This window comes from Macaca nemestrina, chromosome 1 (assembly GCF_043159975.1).
Source record: "Macaca nemestrina isolate mMacNem1 chromosome 1, mMacNem.hap1, whole genome shotgun sequence".
NCBI lineage: Eukaryota > Metazoa > Chordata > Mammalia > Primates > Cercopithecidae > Macaca > Macaca nemestrina.
This window is the reverse complement of record NC_092125.1, coordinates 199,888,610-199,909,351: the sequence shown is the minus strand read 5'-3', so window position 1 is coordinate 199,909,351 and position 20,742 is coordinate 199,888,610. Positions and strand designations below refer to the sequence as shown.

Sequence of the window (20,742 nt, the reverse complement as noted above, 5' to 3'; positions counted from 1 at the left end):
TAGGATTACAGATGTAAGCCACCATACTCGAAAGATTTAAAGGGCTAAACCCTTTAACCCAATTAAAGGGTTTCAAGTGAAAGCTCTCTGAGATCTTTGCTCCCAAGCATCCAATGAATCTCTGAATCTTTTGTCGGATAGTGAAGGACCACAGACTCCCAAGAGGAGGGTTCTGGAGAAAAGCTGAAGAACCTTCAAGTTGTTCAAGTTGAGTACTGCAAAAGTATGCCCAGGCAGAGGGGTGATGAGGATTAAAACCCAGCCTATATGCCATCCACTGCGCTGTATGCTCACAGGATAGTGTCTTCTCAGAGTAGCCACTTGTGTTAATTCGCACAAAAGCCCTATATAGACCAGCAGGGATCCAGGTCAGGAGATGCAAGCAATAGCTACCATTGCAGCGCTCCTACTGTGTGGCAGGCTCTGGACTGAGGTATCATGGTAGCAGAGAAAACAAAAAAAATAAGTGATCGTTCTTGCCCTTGGAGACCCACAAGATTTGACCAAAGGTTTTGTCAGGGGAATTAATTTTTTTTCACCCCCATAAAACCCACCATGTCTTGTTGTATTAGCTTCCTTTTACTGAGTGCCTACTATGTGCCAAATGTCACCCTAGGTTCTTTCTAGACCTTGTCACTCATGCTCACAGTCCTCTTGAAATGGAGAGAAAATTTAGGAGGAGTCTGAGAGGTTGTAGTTCCTTATCTAAGGGCATACAGTGGGGATGTGGCAGAGCTCAAACTTGATCTCAAGAGACCTAACCGGGCATGAGAGCAATTTTCTCCATGTTGTAGAGGAATTAGTTGTTACTGAATAGCAACTCTGTGCCAGGCACTTTTCATGCACCGACTCCTTTAATCCTCATTATAACCTATTAAAGTGGGCATTATAGTTTCTGTTTTTCAAAAACATCATTTCAGGGAGGATGGGAGACTTGCCCAAGGTCTCACAGCCACCGTGAGGGAAAGCCAGGGTTTGGATCCACATCTCCTGTCTCCTGGGCTTATGCCCTTACTTCTCTCCCAACATTTTTAGGTTTTAGAGAGCTCTTTGAATGTAGGGGCCACTTCTTATTCATTCTTGTATCCTCAAAGACTACTATGGGACTGATAATATAGCAGGCATTCAGTAAATATTTGTTGAATGAATGAATGAAGAATGAATGAATGGGGACAGAGAAGTGAAGCAGAGGTACACTGTATCTGCAAGCAGGCAGCTGCCTGAGAATGCTCCTTCCTCCTCATCACTGTTTCTTCTGACACCCTGACAGGAAGAGGGTCAGGGCACTAGAGTTTGGCATAATATCATCTTAAAGCTATGTTAATACTCTTCCCCAAAGGGGTAAAATATTACTATGCATGATGAACTATTTGTGGGATTATTGAGGACGTGATATGAAAATCATCCTGATTCTCCACTTATTGAGAAGTGCTGCCCAATTTGTCTCAAATGTCACATCTCTATGTATTAATTTGCTACTCCACAGTACTGATTAAAATGAATGTTCTCCAACTCCCAAGGCAGAGCCATCGGAAATGGAACAGGTTCACTCAGGAAGCACACACCATCCCTCCTGAGTGGAGGAAATGGACATCTATCACCTCCGTCCCTGAAGGAGGCATTGGCCTGCTGTTCTGCTGTTCTGGCCTGGAGTGGCTTAAATGTTGCAAATTGCATATTCAGTGTATGTCTATCTATATATCTATGTGATCAAATGGCTTCCATTAGCCCAATTTTGAGATGTCTGCATAATGTCCCAGAATTGGGGAACTCTTTTGGAATGAGGAAATTGTCTGAGAGGCTGAGGCCGAGAGAGAGAATCAGCAGGTCTAATTACAGGAAAAAATAAAACCAGGAAAGGTCCATTTCTCCCATGCACTTGGTTTCAATTCCATCTCTGGACCCCAATTTATCTGTGTGCACAGTGGCATGATCACATCCAACCCTACTGCCACCTCTAAACATCACAGAAGCACATTTTGTTCTGAAGCTTGCTCCTAACCTGCTTCTCCTGGTACAGCAAAACAGGCAGCTCCGGCTCCATCTGTCCATTCCTCACAGATGAGTCTGTCTGACCCTGTTGCAACATGCTGTGGTCCTTATGCAGAGATGATATTACTGATCTTCCATTGGTAGCAAAAGCATACCAGGGTTTTTGGTTTTTTTTTCCCAGAAGTGACACTAAGTGGAGCATTTCTTCTTTCCCCCTGCTCCCCTTTGGGAGGGGAGATAGACTAGGGAGAGAGCACAAATTGTGACAATGAAAATGAAGCTTGGATGAAAGTCGAGGACTGCACACAATAGGTGCCCAATAAATATTAGCTCAATGAATGAAGAAATCTCTACCATCAACTTAATGTGTGAGGTCAACCTCCCCGGGCTCAGTTTTTTTAGGTGAACTAGGGGATCAGGGGTGGCCACAGGGCATCTGTGAACTCCCTGTGAATCTTATGGAAAAGAGTCGTATTTGTGTGAGTATGTGTACATGTACGTGTGTGTCAAATCCATGACCTCAAAAGCCTAGGGCCCACTTGACTTGTTACTAGGACCCTTAGCTCTAAAGCCAACATCTCTGATACAAAGAGAAGAGGCCATGAACAGACTAAGTTCCTGGCTTGGCCTCATTAACTCCCATCCACCAGGGGACAAAGCCTGAGACTTCATCCCTATCCAATGGACACAGGCTCAAGCAGTGCTGGAGGCTCATGAATGTGAAGAACATTCTGCTTCTTCCCTCCAAAAGCCACGGTCTAGCTGTAAAACTAGACACACCACGAACGGCTGGATTAAGAATTCTATGCAAACTCTGGAGCCAGGGTACTGGGGTGGGGCTGGGATTGTGAGCTATGAAGTTGACATATTCCTTCCATCCCTGAAATAATCCCAGTCAACTAAGGTTAGGATGAGAGTGACTTAATTAATTAGCTGACATTTATCAAGCGCTGACAATTTGCCAGGTCCCATACTGAGCACATCTTGTGACTTGTGCATTCTCTTCCTTAATCCTCACAACAGCTCTATGAAGTTAAGTATTATTCTTATCCTGATTTTACAGGCACAGAGGCTGGAGCTCAATGAAACGACATAACTTGCCCAAGGTCACCCAGCAAGTGAATGGCAAGATAGGATTTGATTCCAGGTGTCTGAATTCAGAACCTGAGATCTTAATTCTTGTGCTATGCCACCTCTCCCCTTATGGTTACCAAGGAGTCCACAAAAATAATAGAAAATAAGGGTACATCATCTTTCTAAGATTCTTTATAGAGATAATTAGTGGAACAGAAGAGGTATGATTTTTAAGGAAGCCTATAGTTTGATAATGAGATGCCCAGATCACAGTTAGACTTAGCTAAACAAAGAAATACCTGTTTTGAGAGCCAGAGTATTAAGTAGATCTAATAGACTGAGACCTAACACTCAGAGACGGGCTCTCCTTCACAAAAGTGTCAGAGTGCACAAGATCCATGCTGCTAAAATGCAGAGGCGCAACAAGGATTAAGCACCAAATACCTGCAGAGACTCTTCCCAAATTGGCATTTCTGATCTGCCCATCATGCTCGCTTACCTGGTGATCAGTCTGGAATAGTCAGAAACAATCCCATGCAAGAGTCGGGAGCTGTGTGTGAGGAAGGTGGGAAGTCTGGGGCTAGGGTGAGAAAAAATGTCCAAATGGCAGGAAGACTGGAAACATCAGATAGACACACACTGGAGGTAAAGTGGGGAAGATGCAGGCTTCCGTGAACTCAGACAGAGTGACACATGGCGAGCATCAGACAGCCAAAGACAGAAAGGGAGTCACAGAAACCAAGACCAACACAACTAGGTTCCAGGAAGACTTAAAAATAAACAGTAAAGGCCAGGCACGGTGGCTCACGCCTGAATCCCAGCACTTTGGGAGGCTGAGGCGGGCGGATCATGAGGTCAGGAGATCGAGACCATCCTGGCTAACACAGTGAAACCCCATCTCTACTAAAAATATGAAAAATTAGCCAGCTGTGGTGGTGGGCTCCTGTGGTCCCAGCTGCTCAGGAGGCTGAGGCAGGAGAATGGCGTGAACCCGGGAGGCGGAGCTTGCAGTGAGCCGAGATCACACCACTGCACTCTAGCCTGGGCAACAGAGCGATTCTCGGTCTCAAAATTAAATAAATAAACAAATAAACAGTAAAATAAAACGAAAAGAATAAGGTGAGCCTTTAAATGAACATTTATCTAATCTTCACACAGAAAAAGCCTTTCCAAGCATGGCACCAAAAGTAGAGAGCATAAAAGAAAAATTAAAAAATTAAAATGTAAAATGAGTGGCATAAAAATGAAAACTGATGCACCTCAAAAGGAAACCCATCACATTAATATCCTTAATATGCAAAAAGCACTTACAAAAAAGATAAGAAAAATTCTAACACCCCCATGGAAGAGTAGACAGAGACCAAGAGAGAGGATTTATACAATTATCAATAAGTGATGACAAGTGCTTCACCTTACCTATAATCAAAGAGATGCAAATTATCACAACAAATGGGATGTCATTTTCTACCCTTTTTAATCCATGACACTGACTTAAAACTCACCAACATGTAACCCTGGCAAGGTGGGAGGAATGGGCTCAGGCCTGCTTGTGAACTGTTGGTAGAAGTATATGTTCGTATAACCTTTCTGAAGACACGATGGAATTTTGTATAAAATGGAAAATCTACATACTCTTTGACCCAGCAATTGCACTTCCAAGAATTTATTCTAAGAAGAGAATTAGATGAGGGCTTAAATTGTATGTACAAGGATGTTCTTCACCTAAACATCCACAGAAGATGACTGGTTAGATAACTATGGTATATGCAAACCACAATGGCTCCCTCAGTGATGTTCATTAGAAAGACAAATCAGGGCTACTTTTATTAACACAGAAAAACGTTGGCCTCATTAACCAGATTATAGAATTGCACAGATAGCATAATCCCAAGTGCCCACAGATCCACACCTGTGTGCCTATGTGTGTGTGCAGAGAGATGTCTAAATGTATATTCATTGGAATGGCAGAACTGAGGCTAGACCTGGGCAGACAGCCCTACCTGGGCAGAGCAGGACATGGGCAGCCCTGGGAGTCAGCAGGAGGAGGAGGAGGAGGTGAGTGGGGAGAGGGCTCCTGGGGCCTATTTTCAGACTCCATGCTGAAAATGGGATTGTCAGATCTAGCAACTGAAAATGCAGGATGCTCAGTTATATTTAAATTTCAGGCCCAGTGTGGTAGCTCACGCTTGTAATCCTAGCACTTTGGGAGGTCAAGGCAGGCAGATCACTCCAGCTCAGGAATTCGAGACCAGCCTGGGAAACATGGTGAAACTCTGTCTTTACCAAAAATACAAAGAAATTAGCCGGCTGTGGTGGCGCGTGCCTGTAGTCCCAGCTACTTCGGGGGCTGAGGCAGGGGGCTGAACCCAGGAGGTCGAGGCTGCAGTGAGCCGAGATCGTGCCACTGGACTAAAGCCTGGGGGACAAAGTGAGGCCCTATCTCAAAAGAAAAAAAAAAAACATAAAATAAGTATATTTGGGGTATACTTACACTAAACATGATTCCCGTTTCAAGAATCTGAATAATTTAAAATTCAAATTAACTGAGTGCCCTGTATTTTATCTGGTGACCCTAGCTGAGAAGCTCAGGAACACATCTCTTGTTGCCTCCATGGATGACCCACGCCAGCCTGGAAGTTCCCACATCCTCCCCTGCCTCTGGTTTAGCTCCAGTTTACCTGCCCATGAAATGGAGTCACTAGCCTCTGCCTTACTCAAAGAGTTTTGCAGAAAAGCCACATTAAAATTCCTGGCCATCAAGCCCTAAACTGCACACAAAACCTCCCTGAGGCCCAGCATGTACTTCTGTAAGATGGACAGCAACGTCTGTCCACAGGGTTGTGGTGGGGGATTAAATGAGATAACGTATGTAAAGTGCCTGGCATACAGTCAGTGCTTAATACAGGTTGATCCCCTCTCCTCCCGTCCAGCTGCTGCAGCCCATGCTCTTGCTCCCAGGGATTACAAACCAAGCACCTTCTGTCATCTCAGGGTTTGACTACCGGCCTTTTTGAGCTTTTCCTTGCAGCGGCAGCAGCCGTGGGCTGACACTCATCACCTGACTTCACCTTTCTCCAAAATCCCTAGCAGCAGTTCAGTTCCTTATCTACACTTTTCACATTCTGGATGAGGGTGGAGGAGGATCAAACTCGCTTTGATAGCAGACATTCAGAGATGTCAGCCAAGGGGAGCTACCAGGAGCAGCGCCCTGATGCCATTTTGAAATGGACACAACAACATGATGAATAGAAAATTTAAGGAAACCATCCCGACTTGGGGCAGCCTAGGCTGGAAGTGGGGGCCTCTCCTTTGAAGCCTGTCTGTCATTCTCCCTGCTTGCCACCCAGCACAAATGTCCAAGGGGACTCTGCAATGGAGGAAGGGGGCTGAGCCCCTTCCCTGAGAGCCAAATCTTCACAAATTCCTTTTGACTATTGAATCTCCCCTCCTCCACTCCACAATGAGGCTCAGAGAGCTTAAAAATCTGCCCAAGGTCACCCAGTGAGTCAGGTGTGGGTTCAACACAATTCAGTTGCCTGTTGAATAAGCTCAGAGATAGAGAGATCCCAGGGCATATGTCAGATGAGTATGCTCACAGCAGGGGCTGCCCCTACTCATGCCTCCCACCTTCCATCCTTGTCCGTCCACTTTGGGTGTTCCAGAAGTGAGTGCAACTCACATTTGTCCAAATGCATGAATTGCCACATAGCCCAGTCCCAAGTCAAATTAATGAGCTTCAGTGATAGCCACAGCCTTGGCTTATGGGTGCCTGACTCCTTTGTTAGCACAGATACCTGTGACCCACTTTACCATGCAGTACAAAACAGCCAGCCACACATCCTGCAAAGTCTGCAGAAACCCTGCAACAGGTGACTGCATAGAGACTCGCTCGGCTACAGCAATCTGTTAGCATTGGTCTAACATTTGCAGGGGCCTTGCCTACAAGGCTTTATTTTCTTAGTGCCTATGACTTAGAGACCTGACATCATCATGTGGCTGAGGTGAAACAGGTTGTTCCTTCTGCCCTGTGAGTCTTGCTGTGGAATGTTGAGCGTTCTCATGCCTGGATGGCCTCACCTGTACCAGGCAGGTGAGAGGAGGGATCCACTGGCCTCTAATTTATCCCTAATGTTTTGCAATCTCTTTAGAATCACAGGCCTCTTTGTGAATCTGATGGAAGCTCCAGCTCAGCTCTGTCCAGCAGAATTTTCTGCAATGATGGAAATATTCTGTATCTGGGTATCTGGGCTGTTCGACATGGTAGACAAGCCACATGTTTATTGAACATTTGACACAAGGCTAGTGTGACTAAGAAACTGAATTTTAAATTCTACTCAATTTTAGTTAATTTAAATGTAAATAGCCATATGTGGCTAATGGCTACTGTATTGGACAATACAGCTGTAGACCAGGGGTAAGCAAATTTTTTTCTGTAAAGGGTCAAAAAGTAAGTATGTCATTGGCTTTGCATAGGGTCTCTGTCACAATAGCTCAACTCTGCAGTTGTAGTGCATGAAAACAGCCACCAAACAGATGTCAACAATTGGGCATGGCTGTGTTCCAATAAAACTTTATTTACAAAAACAAGCTGCTGGCTAGAGTTGGCCAAGGCGATCTGAGTTTTCTAATGCCTGCTGTATATTCTCCTTAGAAAAAGATACACCCACCCTCAGAATTTTTGTCTCTAATGTCATGGAGTTTACAAACCTCTCGTTGCCCAACTACAGACCCTGCTCATGATTTCCAGGCTACAGTGTGTTTTCACGGGACTCTGAATGTGCCCTCATATCTGCTCTGCTTAATGAGAAGTGCTTGTGCCCCTAACAGGGCAGCGTGTTCAGGGACACCTTTTTCCTCAAGCCTCAGGGAAGCCAGGGCCTCAAAGATCGACCAGGACTGAGAAATGAGGGCACCATGAGACTCTAGGGCTCGGCCAGGTCTCCCATGTGTCAGTCACTCCCAGCATCTCTGCTGGCACCTCTTCTAGTGTCCCTCACCCAGTCTCCCTTTCCCTGTCCCTGGGCCCCAAATGTAGTCAATTTCCCCAAGGCCAACCTATAGTGGAAGGAGCTAATGGCCAGAGAGACTTTAGGAAGCTTCTGAAGAGGCCTCTCTTCGTGAGGAGCTTGTTGCTCAAACTTGGAGAAAATTACTTTGGATTCAGGGCCAGGGTGAAGGTATAAATAGGATGACAAAAATCACAGGCTTGATATTAGGAGGAACTTTTTTTTTTTTTTGAGACATAGTCTCGCTCTGTCACCCAGGCTGGAGTGCAGTGGGGTGATATCCATCTCCCAGGTTCAAGCGGTTTTCGTGCCTCAACCTCCCAAGTAGCTGGGATTACAGGTGTGCACCACCATGCCCAGCTAATTTCTGTATTTTCAGTAGAGATGGGATTTTGTCATGTTGCCCAGGATGGTCTCGAACTCCTGGCCTCAAGTGATTCACTCGCCTCGTCCTCCCAAAGTGCTGGGATTACAAGTGTTAGCCACCACAGCCGGCTGAGATCTGATCATTTTTAAAAAAGAAATAGGCTATTTCAGGAATCCTCACTTTAAGGACAGGTCAGTCTTTGTCAGGAGCCCTCAGTTAAGGTGAAACAGAGTTATGTCAGAAGCCCTCAGCAAAAGGCAGGTGGAACTTTCTCAGGAGCCTTCTGAGCAACCTTTAGTTAAAAATAATTGAGGCCTTCCCAGGAGCCCCCAGTTGCTCAGGTTAAAGCATCAAACCATCTCCCCTATGCCCCTGCCACCAGGGGTGGTTTTTTGCTAAGGAGGCAGAACTTGTCCTCTTTATGCCTTACACCCCTGGCCAAGACAGGGAGTATCTGTTTCTATATTGCTATAGCTTCATTCGCGAAAGCATCGCTTACTCTTTAAGTTCTTAAACAAAGGCAAAGGCAAAAAAAAAAAAAAAAATAGCTTTTGGATATCTGGCATGCTTTACTAGGGTATTATGTCATTACTGTTATTAATTATCATTAATAGTCTTAAAATACGCCTATTAATGATCTTAACACAAAATAACAGTGCAGGTCTTAGCCAAGAGCGGCATAATTACCTATTAATGAGATGTAAATTTCCCAGGGAAATGACAGAGATCTAGAAGTACCACCTTCTGAACTAACATAATAAAGTTAATAATAATAATAGTGTATAATCTGAAGATATTAGTGTTAATTTGAATTCTAACACCATATTTAAACAGACTGAGAGAAGTACAAATTATTTGCATAGCGCGAACCAAAAGCCCCTAATCCATGCTATTAAGGAAAAATCGATTGTTCTTCTCTGAATGATATAAAACTAACTCTTGGCAGTCACTGTATGGTGTCTTCAGCTGCTTATTTTATTTCTTTTACTTAGGGTTTATATGTCTCTTATTTTCAAAAACAACCTGAGGTACCTTATACAATGAAGCCCAATATAAAACAGAATTAAAAAAATAAAAACACAACAAAACCCAGTTAAAGGGGACAGAGAATTAGATGTTACCAGGCCCTCAGGATAAACTACTGCACATGAGTTTTGATATCCATTCCCAATTTCCTGGGAACCAAGAGGGACAATTTAAGTAACTGAGTTACTGGTTAGTAACCAGCCTTGTTAGGACAGGTGCAAGCTCTGGGTCTGAAGAACACTTCCCTGCATCTGTGAGTGATGCAGTCCTGCTTGTGGCTATTAGGACATCACATCTTGGGCTCCTGTGGCCGATGAGGGAGGCACCTACCTTCATAGGTGGCATGGAAGCCTTGGGCACTGACTGCATAGTCACTGATGAGGCGCAGAGAGAGGGTGGTGGCTGCACTAACAATGGTGGCTGGCAGCTGAAAGCCTGTGAGCCTGAAAGACAAAGAAGTGGATTAGGGAGAATGACCCCCTTGGGAAACTACACATCCATGAAGCATTTATTGAGTGCCTGCTGGAAAACAGTGCTGATCTAGGCACACAGAGGGTGTTCAAAGACAAAGTGATTCTCAGCAGAGGTGATGAAAACTAGCAGGTTTCTGCCCCAGAAACATGAGGAAGTGACTCCCCCAAAGCCATGGTCTAATCCCCCACCTGGAGGCTTGCCTGCCTCCTTTGTGTTTCCTCTTTTCTCCTTTTCTGATTTCTTTTCCTGTCTCCTCTCTTTCTGGCTGAGGGCCTGTGAGGCTCTGGGTATAATTCCCCATGAGTTTACAACTAACAATTGCCAGTAGACAATATTTATTCACATAGTAAGGGAAATAGAGCCAACTCTAAGTAGAAGAATGAGGATGCTTCTTACTATAGACTTTATTCTTTCAAAGGAATGTCTACTGCTTTTGTAGAAATAAGTGCCTATTAGTTTTTAAAGAAAGCAAAAAATAAGAAACCAACACAATCTGGAAATAATTATTCCTGACAGTTGACATACAAAGAGATGGTGGGATCAATAGACGGAATCATATTCAATGAAATAATTTCATACAATGGGATCAAACTGTGTGTGCTATTAAAATTAAAATGTTTAAACTTTCTTTCTGGAACTTAACTGAATAAAAGGAAACAGGTGTGAAGCTAAAGGAATTGTTGAACCTGAAATAATATACTTTTAGCACAAGATTATCATTTTTAAAGATTCCTCTAAGAAAAAGATACCACTGAACACTTGGGAATACATTTAGGAAAGACCTTGTCCACCGCTGGGTGTCCATGCATGGTGACTCTCACAGGGACCCGATTGTGCACACAAGTCGTAGTGAGGTGGCCAGTCTCCTATATACCTTTGTCCTTAACCCCCTCTAAGCCTCAGCCTACCTTACCACATCCAGGTAGGAATCTAGGAGGAATTTCAAGGTTTAACTCTGTGCCCATTTTCAGGTAATTTGAAGTATCCGTGGTTCTCCTGGACGCCGCTGTATACCTCCCACTGCTATACAATATCTTGACGCCCAGGATATCCACTGAAGGGCATGAGTATTGGGTTCAGATGAGTTAAATCAGATATTTGTAAACAGACACTGTGAAAACCCTTATGCTAGATGAAGCCCTTGCCCTTCCCACCATCCTAACCTTGTGGGATTCATGTTAACTCAGAATAGACTCAAGAAAAAGCAAAGAAAAAAATGATCAAATTATGCAGCAGGTAACCAAATAGTTTCAAGGGCCTCTTCTCTTCAAATATAAACACATCCAGCAAAAGATCCCTACCTCACCCCATATTCATATACTCTCTCTCATAAAAAATATATACATAAAACAATGAAATCATACATATTATAAGGAAACAAACTTTGTTTAATCATCTTATGCTGGGGAAAGGCCTTCTAAGCAAGACATGCAGAGGACTCCCTTTGCACCTACTTGCCTATCAATCTTCCATGGGAGCCGTCCATGGCATGGATTTCTGACAGGTACTCCACCTGCCCACTAGCCACAGAGCTGGGTAAATGATCAATCACGACATACTATCCCTCATTTTTATTAACTGGTTCAGGGTATGGGGAAGAGGGAAGAGACCATACCACCCAAGCAGAGTCATTCTGAGTCCTTCTATGGGATATAATATACAGACTCTGAAAGCCTTTTATTTTTGGACCTTAAACTACTACAATATAAGCTTGAGACTCCCAGCAGCCTTTTTATCATCACACAGAGACTATCTGCTTTAGAGAAAATGATATCGCCAGATATATATAAATAAAAGCTAAGCAAGAGAAGAGAAACAGAACCCTGATGATGTATTTTTCAGATCCTTAATCCACGCAGTGAGATCTATCTCTTCAATGCTCAGTTACATAAGCCAACATTCTTTCTTTCTTTTTTTCTTAAACTAGCTTGACTTGGTTTTCTATCTCTTGAAATTGAGTACTAATGGATACAACATGAAACCCCAGAGGCCTTAAAGGAAAATACTGATTAATAACTACATGAAAATTAAAAGCATGTATGTGTGACAAAAAACTGTAAAAGGTAATGAGAAAAGTGCAAACTGAAAGGTTATGAATATGTGACAGGAGGATTTGTATTTACAACCTAGAAAAAGTACTTACAAATCAGTAAGAAAATGGAAAACAGCTAGGAGGAAAAGAGCAAAAGATACAATACAAATTAACGATCCACCTAATTAATATAAAAATGTGAAAACTGAAACCCCAAGACTCATTTTTCACCTATCTAGAGTTGGCAAGGGCTATGGAAAACAGATCCTGCACTTAACAACAGGATAACAAGGAAATACTACAAATTATACACATGCATTTGACACATTAAATGAAATGGGCACAAACTTGAGAAGCCCAAACTACCATAAGTTTCCCAATATGAAACAGATCATTTGAATAGACCTATAACTATTGAGGAAATTGAATTAGTAATTTTAAAACTCCCAAAAAAGAAATATCTAGGCCTAGATGATTTCACTAGAGAATTCTACCAAACATGTAAAGAAGAATTAACACCAATTCTACTCTAATCTCTTCCAGAAAAGAAGAACGAACACTTCCAAACTCATATTATGAAACCAGTATTACCCTGATGCCAAGCCAAAGACAGTACAAATAAAGAAAAATGAAGATCAATATTTCACATGAATACAAGCACAAAAACCTTAACAAAATATTGGCAAGGAGGATTCAGCAATATATAAAAATATTTATAAACCATAACCAAGTGGGGTTGATTCTAAAGATGCAAGGCTAGTTCAACATTTGAAAAATCAATCAGTGTGATCTACCATATTAACAGGTTAAAGGCAGAAACATCACATGACCACATCAACTGATGCAGAAAAAGTATTTGACACATTTCAACACCCATTTGCAATTAAACAAAAAAAAATTCAGAAACCTACAAATACAGCGTTAGTTTCTGAACTTGATAAAGAACATCTACAAACAAAACAAAACAAAACAAAACAAAAAAAAAAACAAAACAAAACAGTAGCTGACATCACACTTCATGGTGAAAGACTGAATGCTTTTCCCTTAAGATTGAGAACAAGGCAAGGATTCAACAACTCAGTTAGAAAATCAGCAAAGACATGGAAGAGACATTTCACCAAACAAGATATATGTATGGCAAATAAGCACAAGAAAAGATGTTCAACATCACTAGCCTTTAAGGAAATACAGGGTAAGACCATGAAGAAATATTACTACATACCCACTGGAACAGCTAAAATAAAACACTGTAGTCACGATATTCAATGCTGGTGATGATACAGGAAAACTGGATTCCTCATGCAATGCTGGTAGAAATGCAAAAACATGCAGCCACTCTGGAAAATAGTTTGGCAGTTTCTTTAAGGAAAAAAAAAACCACATACACTAACTATACAACTCAGCAATTTACTCCAGAGATACGGAAACATATCCATTATGCAAAAAAATCTATGCATAATTGTTCATAGCAGCTTTATTCCTAATAGCCCAAACTGGAAACAACCAAAATGTCCTACAATAATAGGTGAATGACTAAACAAACTGAGGTACAGCCATACCATAGAATACTACTCAGCAATAAAAAGGAATGGACTATGAATACATGTAGCAACTTGGGTGGACCTCAAGGTCATTAAGCCAAGTAGGAAAAAAGAGCTAATCTCAAAAGATCACATGCCATATGATTCACTTTATATAACATTCTAGAGATGGTAAAATTAAAGAGATGGAAAGCAGATTAGTGCTTGCCAGAGATTAGGGATCGTAAGAGGAAGGGAAATGGGTATGACCATAAAGAGGTAGTATGAGGAAGATCTTTGGGTGATGGAATCATTCTGTGTCTTGATTGCAGTGATGGTTATGGGAATCTGCATGTGATAAAATGACATAGAAGTACACACACATATTGCACCAATGGCAGTTTCCTGGTTTTTAGAGTGTGCTATAGTTATATAAGATGTAACTATTTGGAGGAAACTGGGAGAAGGGTACATGGAACCTCTCCTGTGAATCTATTATTATTTCAAAATAAAAAGTTTTATGAATGCAAATCTACCATATTGACTTCTGATTAGCCCCAGTCTTGAGAATGCCTCCTGATTCCTATTTTATTTACTGTTCCTAGCATAAGAACACGTCAATCTTGATGTTATCATACAAATTATAGGCTATGACACATACAGTCCCCTTGCCTGTTCTGGAGGCTGCTTTTCATTTCCTTGCTGGACACATACACCCTTTCCCTACGGTCCATAAGCCCTGACTCCAGGGAGTAAGATTGCAGAGATCTATCTGCCTTGTGGCTACCCAAGACCATGCTTCTCTCTGTGAATTTCCCCAATGAAACACCCTTTACCAACAAAAAATTTAGTTTAATTTAAAATTTTAAAAAATTGTATCTATCACTCATATTATATTGCTATTGGACAGTACCCCAGTCCTCCATTAGACCAGACATACAGTCAGTCTCCCTGGATTGGGCTTTGAGCTTTGTCTTTTCCAGGTCCCTCACTCCAGCCGCCTCTTGTCCACTCCAGCCTGTATTGCACCCTCCCTGCCCCCACCAGCAGCATTTGACTGTAGCCTTGCGGACTACCAGTACCAGAACTCAGGCCACAGGGTCCCCGTTAGCCTATTCCTTGGCTTCCTGTTGACTTGCCCATGCACCAGTTGCCCTTTCCTTCCTCCGAAATACTCATATCTTCAGTGACAGACTGACATCATCCCTTTGGACCCTAAGGATTAAAATAGTAAATTGTCCCCAGCGAGGCCAGACCTATATCTGGCTCCCCAGGCCCCATCCTAGCAAGCTCTGGTTGCCTCTATCTCCAAGTGGGCCCAATTCACAGCAGGTGCAACTTGTCTCTCACCCATGTCTACCAGAATTACGCCCTTGGGTGCCCTTCCCAGACACTCAGCCTAGGGACCATCCTTTCCTTCAATTACATAGAGCCTCATGGAGGAATCTCAAATCTCACCACGGCTTCTCATATGAAGTCCTCTCTGAGAATGGCATTCCCCTCACTAAGCAGAAATGGTTGATTTTTATTCCCCCAACTTAGTTCCAGGATATTTTTGCATTGCTATTAAAAATTCCTAGACCCTAGTTTCTTGGTACTATATTGATGCAAGCTGTGAATAGCTAATGTACACTGTCAACAAACAATTACAGTTTTATCACTTACAATATATGGAATTGCAGCTTGCTAGGCATTTTCTCTAATCAGATATTTACCACTGCTCTGCTCTTTCCCAGGGTTGGTAGATAAATTCTAGCAGGGAGGATTCCTCAAAGGCGCTAGCTAACGCTGGGGGAGGGGATGGGAAATTGAATCTCCCCAGCTAGCTACCTGAATCATCACTCCCCCACCCACTCATCTTTGAGATCTATTTTAGACACGCGGATGACCCCGCAGTTAGGAGGAGCTATGGTGTTGCGTGACGGAAGGAGCAAATAAAACTTTCAGACTTTCCCATCTTTTATTTGACAAGATTAAATATCATATTGAAAGGAGTGAGGTATCCTTTAATAGTGAAATCCAGAATTAGTAAAGAAATGTAGTAAAATGATGGCAAGGCAGGTGAGAGGCCCCTGTTGCTATCAGTTATCCTCTTTGCAGACTCTAAAATGCACAGAGAACAGCATTTTGCAAACAGGTGGCATAGCCTAACATGTAAAACAATACTCATCTTCTGCTTTACATCAGCCTTATTGTCTTCCCATTTTCTCCAGTGCCTTTTCTTTGTTTTTGCCTTCCTGCCAAAAGTAACCCAGAGTCTTGAAAACGGTATGGCCAGGACCCCATATACTCCTCATTTCTCAGCTCAGAATCTATCCACAGCCTCCCACTGTTCTTAGGATTAAAGCCAGAAACCCTTACGAGGTTCACGAAGCCTGCATGGCTTGGCCATGATAGATTCTCTGCTCTGTCTCCTGACTGGCTCCAGCCCCCCAGTCTTCTTTGGTCAAGGCCATCCCAAGGGCAAAGGAAGTGGTCAGCCGGAAGTGCAGGCAATAAGGGCATGAATTTCCTGTTGGGAATTTGAAATCAATAATAAAATGGACTTTAAAAGTTCACTTCTTATTACCATGCATCCATATTCTAAATAATGTCCGTGATTAAATACTCTTCCCCCACTTTTCTCCTGCTCCCTTCCTTCGTACACCTCTGGCTTCAGTTCCTTCAATTTGCCATGCCCCGTCTTCAGGGTCTTTGCACACACTGTCTCCTATTTAGAACACTTTCTAACTCTTGGGATTTGTCTAATTAACTCTTTCTCACCATTCAAATCTTATCACGAGTGTCTCAACATTACTTCTAGAAAGGTGCATTCCTGACATCCCAGACCAGCCTATGCTGCATGCTCAGAGGTCCCAGTGGAAGTCACTGGTACAGTTCACCTTGTATTTCCAGCTTTCCTTCTAGACACAGAGTGGAACAGCACCTCCCATCCCTGCTGAGGTCAGGCCTGGCCAAGACACCGACTTGGCCAGGGAGATGTAGGTAGCAGTGAAGGTTGCTGTTGCCAGGAGGGAGGCTTGAACAGCCTGTGTACCTTGTGCTGAATTCCCTTCCCCTTATCCAAGGTCAGTGATCCTTGGCCTCTGTCAGTCATGGTCTCTGAGCAACTCCCCTAAGCAGACAGCCCCTACAAACCTTTTCTGAATCTGCAGCATGAGCAAGAAATAAACTTTTGGTGAGTTAAGCCATTTCAATTCGAGTGTTGTTTGCTACCACCATATTTTCAATTGTAGGTTTTGTTATTACCACTCAGGTATGGTGAGGCCAACAGATCAGAAGACATTGCCGCTGAAAAGATAACACATGGTTTCCTAGAGGAAGGGGCATACTACGCCAAGCAGAGCCACAAGCATGTGGGAAGCTTCAGGGTCAGTGACAAGGCAGAAGGAGCCTGGGAGAACGTGGGCAAGAGCCTTTATTGTGGTTTTCCCAAAAAGGAATGGGCCAGATCAGGTAAGCAGCTGAGCAGGTTTAGGATTGCCTAGTTTAAATAATTTCAGAGGGTACCAGGGTATGTGCACCAGCCTTAGTTGTCTAAATCCTGGCCCTGGGTAACTAGGGCAGAGGGATAGTAGATAAACAATGAGATCTCAATAAAGGAGGTAGAGGCCAGGCACGGTGGCTCACACCTGTAATCCCAGCACTTTGGGAGGCCGAGGTGGGAGGATCACTTCAGCTCAGGAGTTCCAGATCAGCCTGAGCAACATGGTGAAACTCCATCTCTACAAAGAATTATTAAAAAAAAAAATTGTCTGAATGTGTTGATTACTCAGCTAAACTTGTGGTCCCAGCTAGGCAGGGGGCTGAAGTGGTCCCAGCTATTCAGGAGGCTGAAGTGGGAGGATCACTTGAGCCTAGGAGTTCGAGGCTGCAGTGACCCATGATCGTACCACTGTGCTCCAGCCTGGGCAAAAAAGTGAGATCCTGACTCAAAAAAAAAAAAAAGAAAAATTAAACTGAAATTTAAAAAAATAACAATAAAAGACTTAGTTGTGCTCTACCCAATTGGGATAATCAGTTTGCATACGAAAGGCACACTTCGGGGACAGCTGTTTGCTATTTTAGGTCAACAAAGTCCCAAGATGTCAAAGTATCAGAAAATACAATTTAAAAACCATTAGTACACAGAGTGTAACCTGACCTATCCTAACTGATATCCCTTGTCTTTTCTTTACTAGCACTAACCGTAATTCCTAATTAGATGTTTATTGGGGTAAATAGTTTTCATTAAGGTCTCCCTGACTAGATGAAAGCACCACAAGAGCCATGGCTGAGTGTGTTGCTCACCTTGCATGTGTGTTTCTAAATGAATGGATGAATGAATGACTGGCAGGCTATTCGGTGTTTCTAGGAGCAGCCACACAAACTAAGAAGCCTAAGATGTGTGGCTTCTTAGTTGCGTAAGAAGCCACACATCTTAGGTAACTCTGATGCTGGCAGTATGGACAACAGGAGGGAGAGACATCCAGACTTGGGCTAAGTAACACTTATTGATGTAGCAAATCCCCTTCATACCCAAGAAATGAGGTGAGATATAAGGAAAAAGCAGACTGCTTTGAACACCTCCATTTCTTCCTAATCATCCCAGGAAAAATAAAAAGGTGGGAGCTTTTATTTTAAAGAGGGTATTAGGCTGCGTGCAGTAGCTTGTGCCTGTAATCCCAACATTTTGAGAGGACGAGGTGGGAGGATCACTTGAGGCCAGGAGTTCGAGACCACACTAGTCAATATAGTGAGATCCTGTCTTTCCAAAAACTTTCAAGAATAGTTGGGCACGGTAGTGCATGCCTGTAGTCCCAGCTACTCAGGAGTCTGAGGCAGAAGGATTGCTTGATCCCAGGAGTTTGAGGCTGCAGTGAGCTATGATCATGTCACTGCATTCCAGTCTGGGTGACAGAATGAGACCTTGTCTCAAAAATAAATAAATGGGGCATTTATTTATTTAAATAAGGAAGAGGGGACAGAAGAAAGTGCTGGACTGTACACAAAAGGACTCTCATTCTAAGCAGAAGGACTTGAACTCCTCCACCAGAATCTGGCTCGGATACAACTGAGTTTCCTGCCTTCAGGTGTCACTGAGGCCTTGAGCACATCAAGTGGACTGAGACCTGAGGGTCTTCCTGGAATGCGGGGTCTATGTAAGACCTTGCTTGGGAGAATCCCAACAGTGGCTGAAGTGAAATTCTTCCTGTTTATGCATGGGACTCAAAGTCGAATTGTTTTTAATGCAGGAATATGACATTTCTTCCACCCAAGTGAAGTGTCTGCAAATTTCTACCCATGGAAATAAAAGCTCATTTTCTTACTCCAGGAGTTAGTGCCCACGTTTGAGAACTTCAAGGCTCTCAAGTTGACCAACTACTCACTTCCTTGGGCTGGTGTCTCTTGGCTTTGATATGCCAGGCTTGCAGCAAGGAGACCCTAAAAGACCCCTCACCCTGTGGGATGAGGAACAGTTGAAGAAAGTGGGTACGTATAGTCTGGGGTCCAACAGAGTTGGCAAGGGGGAGGATGAGAACTGTCTCCACATTCCTGAGGGTCATGCTTGACACACCAATGTCTTCATGAAATGCTTGACAAGGAAGCAGGACCACAGGTCAGAGGCTCCAGAGAGACACACTTGGGCTCCATGCACAGAAGAACGCTGGCATTCACATCTGCCAGAGGTATGAGTGTGCCACCTCTCAAGTTCAATCCAATTTTAATCCCTCAAATATTTACTGAGTGGCAACAGGTCTCAGATGCTGATCCTCAGGAAGGAGGAGGAACATACCAGGTTGAATCTTGGGCCAAGCTCATCAGAGACATGGCTTTGCTTTTGCCAGTCAGAGACCCAATGAGAAAGGCCATAATGAAATTCTGATCTCAACAAACTCCAACCTGGAATTATGGAGTCTATTAGTACATTGGGTTGACCTCATTACTGGAGTAAATGTAAGTCTTGATTCCTGCTTGATAGAAAAACATAGAAGACCAGGAAAGATGGAAGAATTAGGTTTTGTCCAAATGTCTTCCAGGCACATGGAACTTTCTGGAACTGTCTGGAGTAGGGCAGCTGGCAAATCAAAACACTATCTGCCAAGCCTGTCAGTGTGACAAATGTTGCTTACACTTACTCTTTTATTCCCAAGGTCAAATTGGCTTGTCTTTTTTCATATCACTGTTTGACGTGCTAACAGCTTTAAATGAGAACCATTCAATAAAAGCCCAATTTGCTACATTACTGTTTATTCCTGGGTAATTCTATATTAGTTGGGCTCTTTAAGATTGTCTCTGTGCTGCCCCAAGATCTGGAGAACCATGTGATAACCCCCCACTTTTCATAACTTTCTGAGGATGGAGGCAGAGCCCTGAGTCGTCCCTGAGTGAGTGTTGCTGGGGCTGGTTCCCTAGGCCTCAAGGGAAATAAGAGATCTGGATCAGTAAGAAGGACATAATGATCAGGAATGACAGAGATGGATGGCTCTCTGGGTGACATGGCCCAAGGCTTTGCCTTGCAAGACCTGGCCTGCCTTTCTTTCTGCCTCAGTTCATGGCTCTCTCCCCTTTGGTCTTTCCCCCTCCACCCACACTGGCTGCTGCTGCTGCTGCTTTTTTTTTTTTTTTTTTTAAAGATGGAGTCTCGCTCTGTCACCCAGGCTGGGGTGCAGTGGCGTGATCTCGGCTCACTGCAAGCTCTGCCTCTGGGGGTCACGCTATTCTCCTGCCTCAGCCTCTCAAGTAGCTGGGACTACAGGTGCCCACCACCACGCCTGGCTAATTTTTTAATATTTTTAGTAGAGATGGGGTTTCACCGTGTTAGCCAGGATGCTCTCTATCTCCTGACCTTGTGATCCGCCCGCCTCAGCCTCCCTAAGTGCTGGGATTACAGGTGTGAGCTGGCTTTTTATACTGTCCTTGAAGGTGCCACATCTCTTCCCATCTCAGGGCCTTTGCAGATGCTGTCCCTAGGACTCTGTGCCCAGATGTCTCCCTTAGCTATCCAGGCTGCCTCCATCTTACCTTTCCCCCAACCCTGCATTAGCTTTTCAGGGCTCACTTTCAGCATCAGTTCCTCTGGGAAAGAGTTTAGGGATCCCTGATGAATGTCCTCAGAGAACAGAGTACTTCTACTTTGTAACATTCATCCCGATGATCATGAATCGATTTTCTTATTGAATTGTTATATATCTATCTTTCGTTCTTGATGGTAAGTCTCTTGGAGGCAAAGACTATCTATAACCTTTTCACTATATCACTAGTGCACAG

The 20,742-nt window shown here is 43.4% G+C and overlaps 1 protein-coding gene across 11 annotated transcripts in view; it reads right to left on the bottom strand.

Moving 5' to 3' along the window:
• LOC105495216 (CUB and Sushi multiple domains 2) overlaps positions 1 to 20,742 on the bottom strand; it is a 656,530-nt gene that overhangs the window by 516,616 nt on the left and 119,172 nt on the right. For all 11 annotated transcript variants that reach the window (XM_071096465.1, XM_071096467.1, XM_071096468.1 and 8 more), the window contains exon 3: positions 9,796 to 9,908. In XM_071096465.1, coding sequence (XP_070952566.1) covers positions 9,796 to 9,908 — 113 coding nt within the window. The remainder of the gene's footprint in view (positions 1 to 9,795; positions 9,909 to 20,742) is intronic.